The 16571-nt window shown below is 41.0% G+C and overlaps 1 protein-coding gene across 1 annotated transcript in view; it reads right to left on the bottom strand.

The window, feature by feature from the left end:
- MAGI2 (membrane associated guanylate kinase, WW and PDZ domain containing 2) overlaps positions 1 to 16571 on the bottom strand; it is a 1911292-nt gene that overhangs the window by 163973 nt on the left and 1730748 nt on the right. Inside the window, exon 16 of the mRNA XM_006882679.1 lies at positions 3889 to 4137. Within this exon, the coding sequence (XP_006882741.1) occupies positions 3889 to 4137 (249 nt within the window). The remainder of the gene's footprint in view (positions 1 to 3888; positions 4138 to 16571) is intronic.

The raw sequence follows: 16571 nt of genomic DNA, 5'->3' as shown, positions 1-16571 counted from the left end.
TTAGGTGCCATCAAGTCAAGGACGACTCATAGCAAGCCTATTAACAAAAGATCTGAACCCTGTTCTATAACTATGCTCGTTCCTCTAAAGTTCATAGGGTTTCCAAAGGCCTGTTATTTAAGTGGATGCCAGTCCTGCTTCCAAGTCTGTCTTAATCTGTGAACTCTACTATACCCTGCCCACCATGGGTAACCCTTATGGCATCTGACACACCAGTGGCACAGCTTAAAAGGAAGAATGTGAAGCTTTGTTTCATGTGCTTTAGACCTGTCCCTGGAGAAGATACCATGCTCAGTAAAGCAGAGGGGCAGGGGAAGGGAAAAAAGTACTCAACGAAGTGGATTGATATAATAACGCCAACAATGGGCTCAAAGTCAGCCATGACTGTAAATCGTGTTGAACATATTTTGTTCTGTGGTACACAGGGTCATACGTTGTACACTATGAGTCAGAACTGACTTGGTGGCATCTAACAAAACAAACACAAATCTATCATGGCAGAAGCACAGTCAGGATGCTTCTTAAGTGGAAGGATGGCAAGATTTCACCTCACGCACTCTTGGGCAGGTGACACTTCACTTAACATATTTTGCATAGGTCTAAGGCTTGGGAAGGATCAGTCCCAGGCAATGTAGAGGGTCAGCTTCTATATAGCAGGACTCCCAGTCTGAATTTTGAGGTTGTCTGTAACATTTCTCTTGATTAGCTAGAGAGTTCTGGGGAGATGAGCCTGCAATTGCAGCCTACAGACTCAGCAGAGGCAGACTCAGCTGGACAGGGGCCACGGCTGCTGCTCCAACTTCCTTCACTGCGCCACTGATTCCAGGCTGCAGGTGGGTGGTGGTGGGAAAGGCGGTGCTCCTAGAAGGTCAGTACGGGGGTGGCCTTCGAAGTTATGCCCATCTCACGCCTAGATTTAGCTGTCCTGAGAGAGTGGGTGGCCCTGACTAATGTCTGAGTGATCCATCTGCCAAGTGAACCCCAGCTCTCTTATAAGAGCAAGCTGATGGAATGGAGAGACAATTCTGAGCACGGAAGGGGTCTAGATCACAACACTGATACATTTCTTGCTTACTCTCAATCATTGGTATTCTAAGCATTTCCATGTATTGACGAACTTAATCCTGACAGCAACCCCATGGCATAGATATTACGATGCTTCTCTCTTTACAGGAAAGGAAACGGAAGCTCAAAGAGGGGAGATGAAAGCTACATGGTGAGGGAAGAATGGAGCCAGATTTCAAATCTGGGAAATGTGGTTCTATGGACCATGGCCCTCTCCTGATGCCCTGATCAGAGGCACCCCAGGGCTCTGTCCACCAAAGAGAAGTCTTGAGAGTCCATAACCATCCACAGGGGACAAAGGAAGAGAGAGAAATGACACAGCCCAAGGTGGGGATTGTGATGCCTGAGTATCTGATAGTTTCATATGCCCCTGCCTCACAGACTCCAAGGGCCCTTAACTTTTTAATGATAGGGATGTGGAACAAAGATGTCGCTTAGCATTCATGAGGCCCTTAGCATTTCCCTTCAGAATTCAAGTTCTGAATGACTATCCCAGTTCAGTACGAAGCAGCGTCATCTCCAGGAAGCTTGGAGGTGCATGCTGCACGTGACAAGCTGCAAGCTCAACGTGCCATCAATAGTGCAGCTGCCTCTCCTAGAGCCCCAGGGGCAAAGCTGCATCTCAGCTCCTTAAATGGAAAAGAAACATGTGAGGAAAGAGGCCGCAAAGCATTATGAACTCTAGAATCTATTTCTGCTCTCCAAGGTGACATGGAAATAATACCATTTTTGAAAGCAGTCAGAAATACTCTTTTGAGGTCAGACCCAATGTTACTTGATAGGGAGGAAAATATTTACATATTTATTGTAAACATTTACACCTGTTGTCTTCCGACTCTACCTTTGCCCGGGAGTTTTCTGCAAGAGAGAAAACTGTCTATGGATTCTTTATGCAGGAAGTGTGTGTGCAGACCTCCTCCCCCCATACGCTTAGAGATAAAGCTGTCACGCTACAAATAAAGCTGAGAACTTAAATACGTGCCCAACACTTTCATTGTGGTCGTACACTTTTTATTTTTCTTCCAGCCTGCTAGGGATCCTGCCCCGATAAACAATTTGGGTGACTAGAATCGCTACACAAGCTCTCTGTGAACATTTCTCCCGAGTGTAAATTATTGGAAGGCTGTTTATATAATTCATGGAAATCTTTAGTCTCCTGTCCTTTTAATCTTGGTGAGCCCATCGTCTTGACAGAATCCTGTTTTTTGTCGGTGCTTAGAGATTGGATTTATTTCTCCAGTTTATCACCAAGAAAAAGAGAAATGAAATTGTACTTTCAAATGTATGTCATTTAGCTTCTGCATATACTCACTGGGGTTTAATTCTTCAGTAGTTTTCACTCTTGAATTTGTCAGGGCTTAAGCTAAGGGGAGTGATTCTCTTCACTTGGGTCAAGTGGTTTTGTAAATAAACCAGCAAACTTATCATGAGGGGCTCTTAATCACTCATGAGAATTTGATTTTTTTAAATATTGCGAGGCCCTTCCCTTGCTACGATGTGTTGAAAATGACTCTAGTTTCTCAGGAATTTTGAAGATTACAACCTGGGGGTAACTATAGCTCTTTATTATCCCAAGCACTCCATAGTGGTGCTGCTGCCTGCAGTTTTGGGGACTGAATCAATAAGATCCCTGAACTAGTTTTCCTAGTACACTTCTGTCTTACTGTCACTTACTGTTAAGGGACTTGTGGAACAGTGTGACAGAAAGGAAAATGACCAAGGAAGCCTGAGACTCCATAGAACAGAAATAAATACGACCTCTGACTATTACCTGTTGTGTAGACTCATAGAACTGTTTAAAAAGTTTAATTCATCTACTTTTCCCCTCCTTAAATGGCGTTGGAAGAAGCCACCAGTAGAGTGGTCTCCTAAACAGTGAGTGTCATGGTGTCTCTGTGTGGTGGAGTTAACATACTCAGCTGCAAACGAAAATGTTGGAGGTTCGAGAACTCAGAGGAGAACTGAAAGGAGGCTTGGTGACTTGCTTCTGAAAGATCACCAAGAGCTGGGAAATGCCCTTGTGGCAGCTGGGATTTGTAACAGTGCCTTAAGCTTATGCTCTTACTCCTTTCTCTCCAATTTAATTTTCCACAACGTTTAACAATGTAAATCCGATTTCCGACCTACATTAAAAGCCTCAATTTATTACCGTGGTTTAGACTACAATCCAAACTCTTGACCATGGCCTGTGAACCCTTGTACTGGCTGGCTCCTTCCGAATTCTGTGTCTCGGTCTCCTACACTGTCCTCTGCTCACCAAACCACAGTCACATGGACAGTTGATGTATTTAATGAACGTTGAGCCCATTTCTATCTGAAGTATGTACGTTCCCTCTTCCCCCAGGTCCTTTGTATGTCTGGTTTCATTTTGTTGAGTATCTCTCAATGAAAAAGTACTTCCTTGGAGTAACATTTCCTGACTTACATATAAAAAAAGAGTCCCTTTCCCCAAGATTGTCAACTTCACATTACTCTATTTTATTTTTTAAATTTTTTATTTTTTATTTTTTTTTTACAGAGGTTTTACTCTATTTTATTTTGTTGGCCCCACCCCTGGTTAGACATCAGTGGAGAGCTTTCATGGGACAGGTGAAGGTGGCAATGGCATGGGGAGGCTGACTGTGACCGTGCATTCTTCCTGAGTAGATGGTCAACAACAGTAAGCCGATCGGCGCTAGGAAAGCCTTTTTTCTGTCTACAACCTGAGGCTTTCAGTCCAAACACGATACCCACAGCAAGCCTGATTCACTTGTCTAATAGCCATTCCTCTAGAACAAGAGAAAGCAAACCACGTATTCAAATGCACGGGATCTGGTCACTTACTTATCGTGGATCCGGACTCAGGCCTGTTCAGGGAGCTGATGATGACAAAGCCGAAGCCTTCGTTCTCCTTGCGGTGAATGACCACATCGCTGGTCTGTAGGCTGTGCGAGGCGAAGCCCTCGGGGGGAGAGGCATTGCTGCTGGGGGCGGCGTGGTTGCTGTTGGTGTAGGTTGCGTAGTCACTACGTGGAGAGCTGTGGTGGGTTGACACGGAACCTGGACTCCTCCCGTTCTCGGGACAGGGCTCCCCTGGAACACACATGGTACATAAGGGCTCAGTTATTCATAAAAGGTCTTCATGAATGCCTACTATGTACTAGGCACTGTTCTTGACATTGATATTGACACACAACTAGTTTATGGGCTTCTATTTTCTCCTAGACCTGGAGAACATTTGAGGGACAGCAAACCTAGCTAGAAAGTCCACCCTTAGGTCTTAGGTCAAATCTAATCATCCTAGGAAATCCAGTAAAATGCTCATCCACTTCTTCACTGCTGCCACTTATTTATATCTTTTTCTTCTTTAGATTGTCACCTCCCTTCCATGAAATGAAATTTAGATATTGAACTTCTTAGCTGCAAAATAATTGTTCGTAGATAAAAATATAAGCAGACATAATTATAAATTGTGCTATACATAAGAGCAAGGGACTTGTAAACACGATACACCTTTAGATCCTACTAAAGAATACTTTTTTCAGCGGTTGGATAGGATTAGGTAGAGTAGTCTGGATCAGGTTTCAAGGCCATGTGTGAGAAATGCCGCTTCAGATGGGTTGTAAGTGGTGTCCAGTAGCTTGGAGGTATCCATGAAAAGTTACCTACTAGGGCTGTCATTCTATATTATTTTTTATATCCTGCTAGCTTAAGAGTGCTTTTACTTTGTACAGGTTAGAAGCATACTTTTGGAAAGGAGTTAGCTCACTAGAACATCAAGCCCAATGATGCTATCAGGCCAGCTTTGGTGGCCTAGTGGTAAGGAGTTGTGCTGCCAACTCAAAGCCATGTGGTTTGAATCTCCAAGCTTCTTGATGGTGGCAAGATGGACAAACTCCTCCTATGTGATTCACACACAGCCTCTGAAAACCTCTGCAGGATTAGCTATGTTTTGGTTCTAACTAGATGGCACACAACAATAATAACAGCAACAGCAATTAGGGTGTGTTAGAGGCTTTTGTCTTTGTATCATTCCTATTAAAATCAGTATTATTGAGCAGATAAACCAAACTATTACTTCTGTGAGAAAGCAAGACTATTTATGGGGAGAATGGTTGGAAAGTTGGCAGCCAAGAGAAGTGAGGTTTTAAAGTGAAAAATTGGTTTCTTTCAGAAAGAATTTTCCCATTTTAATTTAATACCTTGGTATAGACACTCTGAATGAAAGAATTGAAGCAGGCAACTAACATATTATCGTTAGCAACAGGAATGTTTTATTTGTCCTCAAATTCTATTAGAGTACTCAAAAGATGTTTATGGGGTAGAAGAGTAATAAGGTGGGAAGTAATCACAGCTAATGATTCCTTTGCTGTGTCTCTAGATATGATTTCATATTTAGAACACCGAGAGATGTCTCATTTGGCAAGTTCAAAATAATTAGCAAAAGTTCCTAACTACATAAGATCTAATTCCATCCTGAAGTGAAAAAGTCAAAGGAAAAAGAAGCGATGAAATATTTTTTTTATTACACTGATATGTTAAGATGCAAAGAAGCATTTATTCATAGGCCCACATGAAAAAGAAATGACATTACAAGATTATCTTCATTGTAAAATTTGTAGTTACCAAAAAACAAAGACTAGGCTGCTGCTATTACCATTTGATAAATCAGATATTTTTCTGTAAGATTTAATTAATCACATTTTAATTAAAATGGATGCTTTTTTTAATCTGTGAAAAAATATATAGAGAGGTCATTAAAAAAGCAAGTGAAAATGTCAGTTTCCCCTCTTTTCTCAACCACTTCAAACTTGCACCTGTAAAATGTATTCACCTCCATGGAAAACATTGTCCAAAGACAAGCTGTAATTGTCTTGGTGAAGCACAGGTCCTTTATCAGTCCTTGTGCAAGTTGGAAATAAAGTGATTAGAGATAGTCAGGAAGAAGAAAAACAAACAATTATTATGCTGCTACATTAAATTGAAAATCTCCCTGAGTTATTGGACCAAATCAGTAACTAAACGTCATAGACAGTGACAAGAGAGATCTCATTTTCTTCCTGTCATGTTTTAGAGGTTGAGAGCTCCAGTTGTCAGTAAAGTGGCAACAAAGAAAAACTGTCTGCTCTAAGTGGCTGGGAGTGGCTATACCACAAGCTCTAGAAAGAAAGAAATCAATGATGGAGTCAACACACAGTGGTCCTTGGTTAGGGAAAGAGCCAAGTACATTAGTAACAAACCTTCCTATTGCTTTTAGACTTCTCTTTCATTCAACCTCTGAAACAAAGTTCTTTATCCTTAGAAAAATGACACATTTAAAATGCAAGAGATTGAGTATCATCCAAGTTCTTTTTTGGGCTTGTCCTGTGGCCCTGACAATTGAAAATGGAAACTATGATTGACTTCGAGGACAAGCATGGACCCATAATTTTCCTATTTGGCTCAGCCAAATTTCTCTAGAGAGAAATGGGATGTTCTTCCTTCCAACAATTCTTTCTTTTATAGGGCATCAATAGCATTGTCTTAGAATAATACAGCAAAATGTCATAAAGTGACAAAAGTATCAAGTGCTAAGATTTTATTTTCTTTTTTAAAAAAAATTCACAAACTTCCAGGATTCCTGACTCATTCTTCTGTCTTGCACATAAATGAGTGCCCAGAACCCAGTCACTTAGTATCTATTTAAGTGAAACGACTCATTTTTTTTTCTTCTTTTTTTTTAATTTAGGTTGTTTATTTTTCATTTCAATGAACATCTACAGAGATTTTGGGATTCCATTCATTCATTGTTGCACTCTTCTCCCCGCACAAACCCTTCACCCCGCCCCCGTTTGCTCCTCTCCTTGAAAAGCAAAAGAAAAACTCCCTCATTGGTACACTAATTTTTAAAGTTAACCGGTGTCACCTGGTCTACTGGAATCACCACTGTGCTGACTAGAAAGTGAGAGTGAGGTGGGTTCTCGAACAGTGGTGAGAGATTAGTGAGTGGTTGAGAGCAGGCCAGCCAACTCCTATGCAAAATCTGTACCTGGCCTACAGATTTCATTATTCCTTCACAGTGCTGACCTGAAAAGAGGTCCACAAGTGTTAAACATACCTGTGCCTGTCTAGAAATAGGGAGATTTTACAGAAAAATAGATCTCTAGCTTCTCTTGAAAAAAATTTCTAGAGTGAGCTAGAACTTGGAAATGGCTTCTCCTTTGGTTAGGTATGCACTTTCCAAATAAGCCCAGACCTCATTCCTCCTCAGTATCTTCATCAAATAACCTCCTTTACTCGCTTATTTACTTATCTACCTATAGAATGGAGCTTTAGTGGCCTTGTGGTAAGAGGCTGCACTGAAATCTCAAAGACATGTGGTCCAAATTCTCCAGATGCTCTATGGAAGAAGGATGGACAATTCCTTCCTGTGCCATTTATTGTCTCTGAAAACCTGCTGGAGCAAGGGGTCAGTTTCAACTTGACAGCAAACAACAGCAATAACCTATAGTGTTAGAATCTGTGAGAAACGTCATTTTCCTTGTAGCCCAGACTCTGGGTGCTGTGACTCCAGTGACCAGGTGAGACTTGCCTGCTTCTAAGTTAAGTGTGGGTCTTATCTCTCAGATGGCCAGTCGTGCTGCAGATGGGCATATACTCCCTTGAAGCATGGCCAAGGGGTGGCCAGTGGGGTCTGTATACATAAAGAACTTGGACATGTGAACTAGGTACCTACATGCATGTGCACAAGGCTCTTCACATACCCAAGGGAGAAGTGTAGCTCATGGCCATGGCCTTGCAGAAGTGAGGAACTGGTCAGCCTATAGATATCTGACTTTGTGAACTCATCAAGGCAGAGAAATTATTTAAATGGGTGACATTATACTTGCAGATAAACAACAGTGCTATGTATCTGGAATTGACAAAACGTACAGTATACCAAAAGTGACCATGTACTAGCATCCTAAACACGGACTAATGTTTTCAACAAGTTGCCAAGTCAACTGTCTCCATCCTTGGCAGTTGGCTGGCAATTAGCCTTTCCACTAGGTGCTACAGAAAAGATGCTGATAACTTGAAGGCTGACTCTATACGCTTTGATTAACTTATAAAGCTTTTTTGCACATCAATTCCAGGTTTACACTTAAGGAAATTCCCCAGAGACATCTCTGAGAAAGGGTATATATTCAAAATAATGTGTCATTAGGCTGAATGTCTCAAAGCTAAACTACTAAAGAGATAAATATTTACATTTTTCAGTATAAATATGAGGAAAGCTATTCTCATAATATCAGTGGGAAAAAATCCCAAAAGAATACTGGAGAAGGAGCCATGGATAATACATATTTTCTCAGAACTAGTTTAAGATGCAAAACTTGTGCTACTATCTTGTAAATAAAATTGCTTGTATTTCTGCATATTTTCTTTCTTCACTCAGCAATTTTTCTCATTTTTAAGGGAGTCCCTGGATAGTATAAAAACGAAATATGCAGCTACTGATTAGGGACTCGAAGATACACAGAAGCATCATGCAGGAAAGATCACTAATCATTGAAAACGCTATGGATTTACCATTCAACTCTGAAATGCATGGGGTTGGGATGATTTGGAATTGACTTGATGGCAACTTTTTTGTTTATTTTTGCTTAATTAAAGAGTCCTGGTGGCATAGAAGGTTAAGCATTGGACTGCTAACTAAGAAGTCGGCAGTTCCAACTCACCAAAACAAAGATGAAGATAGTGTCCTCCATAAAGATTTATCGCCTCTTTTGAAGGACTGCTTGAGTTGAAATCAACTGAAGGACTTGGCTTTATAGTTTGTTTACTTGGAAATTTTGTCTTTCTGTTGCAGCATATGTTGTTGTTGTGTGTGGTTGAGTTGGAACTGACCCATAGCTGACCCTCCAGTAGGTTTTCAGAGGCAGTTGATTCTATGGGAGGAGATTGCCCACCCTGTGGAACAGCTGTGGGCTCTAACTACGTGGCTTTGGAATTACAGCTTCTTACCACTAGGCCACCAGAACTCCCTGTTTTATTATGTAAGTACTTTGTATTTAATATTTGATACAGTTTTTATGTTATGCTATGCTAATTTTTCTCAGTGTAAATAATCTGTATCTTTAATAATGGGCATATTTATTTTCTTAAATATAAAAAGTATACTAGCTGACTATCAAGCTCCATCAGTCTCTGCTGGTGAGAGGTGACATTTCTTTTGACTTGCTCTTATATGGCTGCTTTCCTGGGACTCTCTTCTAAGGTAGGGCAGGGCCATTGTACAAGCATAGGCAAGGATAAGGCCAAAGGATGGGCTATGAATTCTCCTCACCCCTCCATCATGTACTTCTATTCAAGAAGTTAGCAACAGTGTCCCTTTTCCTGCTAATCTTCCATGGCTTCAGATACTGATTGCTCACTTGCTTTCAGTGTTAGACCCCCTCATCAAAAGCTTGGTGTTCGTACAACAAAATAAATGTAAATAATCCAATTGAAAAATGGGCACAGGATACGAACAGACACTTCACTAAAGAAGACATTCAGATGGCCAACAAGCACATGAAGAAATATTCAAAATCCCTACCTCTAAGAGAGATGCAAATCAAAACCAACATGAGATAGCATCTCACCCCAGTCAGAATAGTAAAATTTAACAGAACAGCAAGCAACAAATGCTAGTGAGGTTGTGGAGAAAGTGGAACCCTTATTCACTGTTGGTGGAAGTGAAAAATGGTGCAATCACTGTGGGAGGCAGTATGGCGCTTTCTCAAAAAGTTGCAAATAGAGATACCATTTGACCCAGCAATTCCACTACTGGGAATATACCCCAAAGATACCATAACTTCCACCTGAGCAGATATATGCACACCCATGTTTATTGTGGCTTTGTTTCCAATAGCAAAGAGTTGGAAATAATCTAAGTGCCCATCAACAAACGAATGAATAGAGAAGCTGTGGAATATTCACACAATGGAATACTATGCTGCATTGTAAAACAAGGAACTCATGCAATATTATTCAAAATGGATGACCCTGGAGGACATTATGCTGACTGAAATATCTCAGTCACAAAAGGACAAATAATGCACGGTGCCACTGTTGTAAAACAGGACTGACCTCAGGGTTGCGGGGAGACTGAGAAAGATGGGTTCAATAATGTATACTGCATTGAAATAAAACTGTTTAAAAGGGATATGTGATTAGGTGTTATTGTCATAACAGGAGTCCAGAATGAGGGCTGCATAGTGGAGTGGACCTGGGGGGAGGGATTGTCAAACAATGAAATAATTTTTCTTTTACTTTTCAAACAGAATAGTGTACTGGGGCGGGGAGAGGTGGGCAGGGAAAAATGTGCAACAATGAATGAATGGAAATCGAAAGTTTCTGTAAATTTTCACTGAAATTAATAATAAAAAAAATTTAAAAAGTTTGGTTTCACCTCCTTTAACCAAGTAGTTGCCATAGAGTTCATTCTGACTCCTGGTGACTCCATGTGGTTAGAGTGGAACTGTGCTCCATTGAGCTTCAAAGACTGATTTATCTGATTCATTCCCACCCCCAAGGTACAGGTATACCTTCAACCATGACCTTTTCCTTGGCAGATGAATATGTTAACCATTTGCACGACTTAGGGACTCCATGTTTGTGTAGGAAAGCATAATAATGATAACAACATCCCTGAAAACATATCTCCACCGCCATGATAGTTCATAGTTGTCTTTTATCACTCTAAGGAGTAGAACCATTTATAGACTGAATTGGGCAGCCCTAAAGCATGTGCCAACTTGGTTACACCAACATATTGAGTATTATGTAATTACCTTCCATTTTGTGATCCAATGTAATCATTCTGTTGTTGTGTGCTGCTGAGTTGGAACAGGCCCATAGCTGACCTTCTGGCTGGTTTTCAGAGACAGTTAATTGCACAGGAGGCAATTGTCCTTCCTTCTCCCGCTGAGTGGCTGGTGGCCCCGAACTGCGTGCCTTTGGGATTGAAGTGCAGCTTCTTGCCACTAGGCCACCAGAAATCCCTATATAATCATCCTATGTGCCATAAATCCTAATTATGCAGAATTAGTGGGATTTATGTTAATGAGATAGGATATAATTTAGATGATTAGATTGCCTTTTGAGTCAATATCTTTTGAGATATGGTTATATTGTAGCATTTTCAGAGGCAGTAAATTCCACAAGAGGAGATTGTCCATCTTTCTTGTGCAGAGTGGCTTGTAAGCTTGAACTGCATGTTTTTTGCTTGGCAGCAAACCTCCTTACCATGAGGTCACCAGAGCTCCCTCTTGTTAAATAAGTTAGCAGAGAACAGAAGAACTGGACCATCACCAAGAAAGAAGAAAGAGGTGTGGAGCGTGTCCTTCGTACCTGAGGTCCCTGTGCTGAGAACCTCCTGGATTCAGAGGAAAAATTGATGTTATGACACATGCAGCTTTCCAAGGAACACCAGGCTGACAGACGCTTAATGAAGACAAGGTCCTACTTTCAACCAGAGCTAGCAGAGGCAGAAAACTACTTTCAAAGTTAGTGTCCTGAATTTTGCCTTATATTTCTGGTAGCCTAGGGTTAAGAAGCTACACTGCAATTTGAAAGGCACATGGTTTGAATCCACCAGCTGCTATGGGAGAAGGAGGGCAATCTCCTCTCCAGTGATTGACTGCCTCTGAAAATCTGCTGGAGGGTCAACTGCAGGCTGGTTCCAACTTGATGGCACAGAACAACAATAGCCCCCTAGACGGTATGAAAATAAATTTGCTTGTTAAAGCCATCCACTTGTGGTATTTCTGAGATAGCAGTGCTAGGTCACTAAGATAGGAAATCTGAATAAGAATAGTAAAAACAGCTTGTCTTCTCATGTTTCTTAAAAAGAATTTTTCAATCTAGGTTTTTGGCATTTAATTTGGTATCAAAGTATCCTTTGCTAAACTTAATAGTTTTCAATGCGGATGAAGCTTTCAAGGAAGAGTGGGTTGAAGTAACTTGGAAACCCTCCTGGTGTGACTGAGCAATCTGCAGCAGAAGAGTTTAAAAAATGAAATGCACTTGAATCCCACTCGAAAGCCTGAGTGAAGTTGGTAAGAACTCCAGCAAAGAGCTTCTTTACGAAAGTCAGGCTCCACAAATTGTAAGAATTTTTTTTTTCTGTAGCATTTGGAATACACTCTAACAGCTTGGGTTGATCAGAACAAAATTTAATTTGAAATAATCAGCTGGTAGCAAGGGGAGCATGAAATTATGTCGATGCATTGGTTTTGCACTCTGCCATAGATTTCCTTATAAATTAGGTATCTTTTTAATTTATCTTCAGGTTACAGAACATACAGCACAGCAAACTTTTTATTAAAAATCACTGCAGAGCGGGAAAGACAGTTAAATGTTAACCAAGCAAGCACTGTCTTCTCCTGGCATTTTGCCCAAGGGTAAGGCATAATTCAAGGTGTTTTACTTCTTCAGGTCAAGTGCTATGCCATGAATTCCTGAAGATGAATGGCATCTCTTAGCAAAACCTCTATAATATACAAGATATATAGTTTCTACTGGTGAATGCTGACGAGTCTAGTCATCTTCTGACTTGCCTTTTTAAATGATTGCCCTTGCTTAGAGTCTAGCTTCTAGAGAACTCAGAAAGAAAAAGGTTTTTAGTTTGACCAATAAGTCTCATCTTCTTGGGTCATTCACAGAAGTGAGGAGCAAACAACACCCCTTTTTCTTTGATCCACATTTTATCACAGCACATACAGAGTACACCTCATATAAAGGGAACAGTAAACCCTCAGAGGTGGTGGTTGTTCTTCACTGTCGAGTCAGAACCGGCTCATAGATGACCCCTGAACAGGTTTTCAGAGGCATTAAATCCCATGAGAGGCGATTGCCCGTTGTTCTCCCATGGAGCAGCTGGTAGATTTGAACTGTGTGCCTTTGGCATTGCATTGTAGCTTCTTACCACTAGGCCACCAGAGCTCCCTAGTGGTGGTAGTTGTTGTGTACCACAGAGTTGGAGTGGGACCATAGTAATGGTGGTAGTGGGGCTTAAAGGAATAACCTAGTCTGTTGCCTGAAGGGACAGCATAAACCCTACTTTTATAAACCACCATTAATGCCAGAAGCAGAAGCGGGCCATAAAAATTCTTAGCTTAAGGCAAACACGAATGCCCCAGGTAAAGTCTTACCTGTCCTTGCGAAGTAAAGAATTAACTAGTGTCTACGTGACACAGAAAGAGTAAAGGCGGGCAAAGAAGCCAGCCCGTCAAAAGCCGACCCATATGACAGATCCTCCGACCCACCAACCATGATCTCAATCTCCCTGCCCCAACAGGGGCACCCAGGAGAGCCATAAAAGCAATTGGGAGGGGGGACTCGGGGCTTTTTTCCCTCGCTACCTTCCTACAGAGGGAGAAAGCTTCTACTTCTGGAAACTCTGGAATAAAGTGCTTACTTGTATTTACAAACGTGTGGATTATTCTTTTGAGGGGCATTTCGTGGGCAGAACATTGCCCTGAAGGCTATTCCTGTTGTTGGAAATTCTACATGTCAGAGCAGAACTATGCTCCACAGAGTTTGGAGTGGCCATTACAATCTAATGAATCACAAGTTAAGAGATTGGTACTGGCCATAATCTCTCAGAAGAGGATCACTAGGACTTTGTCCTGTAGAACTGCTGGATGGATTCAAACTGCTAATATCTGGGTGAGCAGAGAAGCACAAATTGTTAGAGCCATCCAGGCAGAGAGAAATAAAAACTCAAACTCATTGCCATCAACTTGGAATGGACTCATCACTGACCATCCAGTGGTTTTTTTGTTGCTGCTGTTATTTTCATGTGCCACTGAGTCAACTATAATACATAGCGACCCTATGAACAGCAGATCTGAAATTTTGTCCTATCCTGTGCCATTTTTCACCAGCTCTGACACACATGAGCCTGTTGTTACGGTCACTGTGTCAATCCGTCTTGCTGGGGGCTTTACTCTCTTACACTGATCCTCAACTTTCCAAGCATGACAACCTTCTCCAAGGACTCATCCCTCCTAACAACATGCCCAAAATGTACGAGATGGAGTTGCACTATCTTTGCTTCTAAGGAGCTCTCTGGTTTTTTGAGGCTGTAAATCACTTGGGAGGAGACTGTCCATCTTTCTCCTAAGGAGTCATTGATAAATTTGAACTGCCAGGCAGATATTGTCTTTGGATTAATAGTGAAACTCCCTATGGACTAGTGCACCAAAGGTCCTTTGAATGGGGAGAGGTAAAAAAATGATGTAAAGAAATAAGTAATGATGAGAGGATGGTAATCCTGTATTTGCAAGTATTTTGACTTTAAGACTAGAGATAGCTCAGTGCTCTAAGTGTTAGATTGTTGATCAAAAGGTTAGCGATTCATCACACAATGGAATACTATGCTGCACTGAAAAACAAGGAATCCATGAACTATTATACAAAATGGGCAATCCTGGAGGACATTATGCTGAGTGAAGTATCTCAGCCAAAAAAGGACAAATACTGCATATGCCGCTGTTATAAAATGGGACTGACATCCGGGTTGGGGTGAACCTAAGAAGAGGGGATAAATAATGTATACTTCATTGAAACATATGAGGGAGAGAACTGTTTAAAAGGAATATGTTGTTGTTAGGTGCCGTCGAGTTGTAGACAACTCATAGCAACCCCATGAATGAAAGACCTGAGTACTGTTCATAGCTTCTGGAGGCAAGCCATTTCGGAAGTGGATGCCACTCCTGCTTCCAAGCTTGTTTTAATTGGGAAGCTCCACCAAACACTGTCCACCATGGGTAACCATTATCACATTTGGCACATCAGTGTCACAGTGTTTAGCATCACAGCAACCATGAATTACCTCTGTACAACAATGTACAGACCAGTGCTATACTATCACTACCTAGAAGAATGTTTGAATAAAACCCCCAAGTTAACCAGGCCTGAGGGCTGCAGATTAAAATCACCCACCTTGGGCTTGGTAGCATAACTTTCTGTTCACCAGGCCAACAGAGCTTTCTCTATGTTGTCTGATTAGGTATTATTTTCATGACAAGGTTCCAGAAAAAAAAATGCTTAGTAAAGTGGACTGTGGACTTGGGGGTGGGGGATTGTATAGCAATGAAAATTTTTTTTTCTTTTCAAAGAGAAAAGCAAACTGGGGGTGAGGGCTGGGCAAGGAGAACATGTGCAACAATGAATGAATGGGAAAAAATTTAAATGAGAAGAATATGCTGTAAAAAATACATTGCATTTAAAAAAATTTTAAAAAAAACAAACAAAGAACAGATATCCTCCCTTTCTTCTTCCCCAAAAGGTTAGAGATTCAAACTCACCAGGTGCTCCAGGAAGAAAGACATGGCCATCTATGATCTCACAGATTTGTAACCTTGGAAACACTATGAAGAAGTTCAACCCTATCATGTAGGATTGATATGAGTCTGAATCGATTTGATAGCAATGCATTGGGTTACTGGGTTTGGCCAAGCTACTGAACCTCTGGGATTCAGATTCCTCATCTGTAACACTCAGGAGCTCATGTTGCTAAGATCCCTAGTTCTATCATTAATGATTCTATATGAAGAGATTTCACTGAGACAAAAGGAGAGAGCAGAACACCTTTACCCTCGCTGGTCTTTGTGATTCGTAGGGCAAAGCATACACAGCTGTGAAGAGTGACTAGAATGCCAACATTACTAAACCCTTAAATCATAAAAAAATAGTGTAATGCTTGTAACAGACACATTCCTTAACCATATCAATCTTTCTTGGCAGGAGGGGTTGAGACGGTGAAGAGAGCTGAATGAATTATGAATACGAGGGGTGACTTTCAGAAGGATGTCTTTGGTGGATTCTTTTATGAAGCGAAGCAAATGGCTGTGAAGGGAATAGTGCCTAATTCATCTCTCTCATCACTCTGGAGTTCTATGAATTGTGTTTTCTCAGAGTGAAGTACAGCTGTGCTTTTCTACATCAGGTGCCAATTTCATTTTTTACCTTTATCTAGCTCTGTAATAAAAACTAATTTTCCATCCTGGCTGCCTTATTAAGGCCTCCACATAACTGTGGTTCTTAGTTTGTAAACACAATAAGGAGTATTTTGAAAAGACATTATTTTTCACTACTATAATGTTCTTCTTATGCCTAACATGTACCAAAGAGCAAAGAGCTTGTCTTTGAAATCAGCCCCAGGCTTTGCTAGAAATTTTTAATGACTACATTTAAAATGTAGGCCTCAAATGCTAGCTGGGTTTTTGTAATTGTGGTGTGAAAATCTGCACTTCTAAAAATGTACATTTTGCATGTTTATGTTACTCTCCCCACTCTTATTGAGAATGCAGAATTTAGCCTGAACTCTGTGATACCGGAAAACAAAGGGAGTTAAAGAAATTCCTCTACCCCAAGGGTTTTGGAGAACAGTTTTCTGCAAATAATCATCCCCTGCCCCAAAGGTATTATGCAAGATTCTAAGACTCCCATGTATTTGCCTATGGAAAGGCCAGCCACAGACCCTCCAAATTTCCACTTTTTAACCTCTGACAATC

Source organism: Elephantulus edwardii, unplaced genomic scaffold (genome assembly GCF_000299155.1).
Source record: "Elephantulus edwardii isolate Elephantulus edwardi_28Jun2011 unplaced genomic scaffold, EleEdw1.0 scaffold00022, whole genome shotgun sequence".
NCBI classification, from domain to species: Eukaryota; Metazoa; Chordata; class Mammalia; order Macroscelidea; family Macroscelididae; genus Elephantulus; species Elephantulus edwardii.
This window is presented reverse-complemented; position numbering and strand designations above follow the sequence as displayed.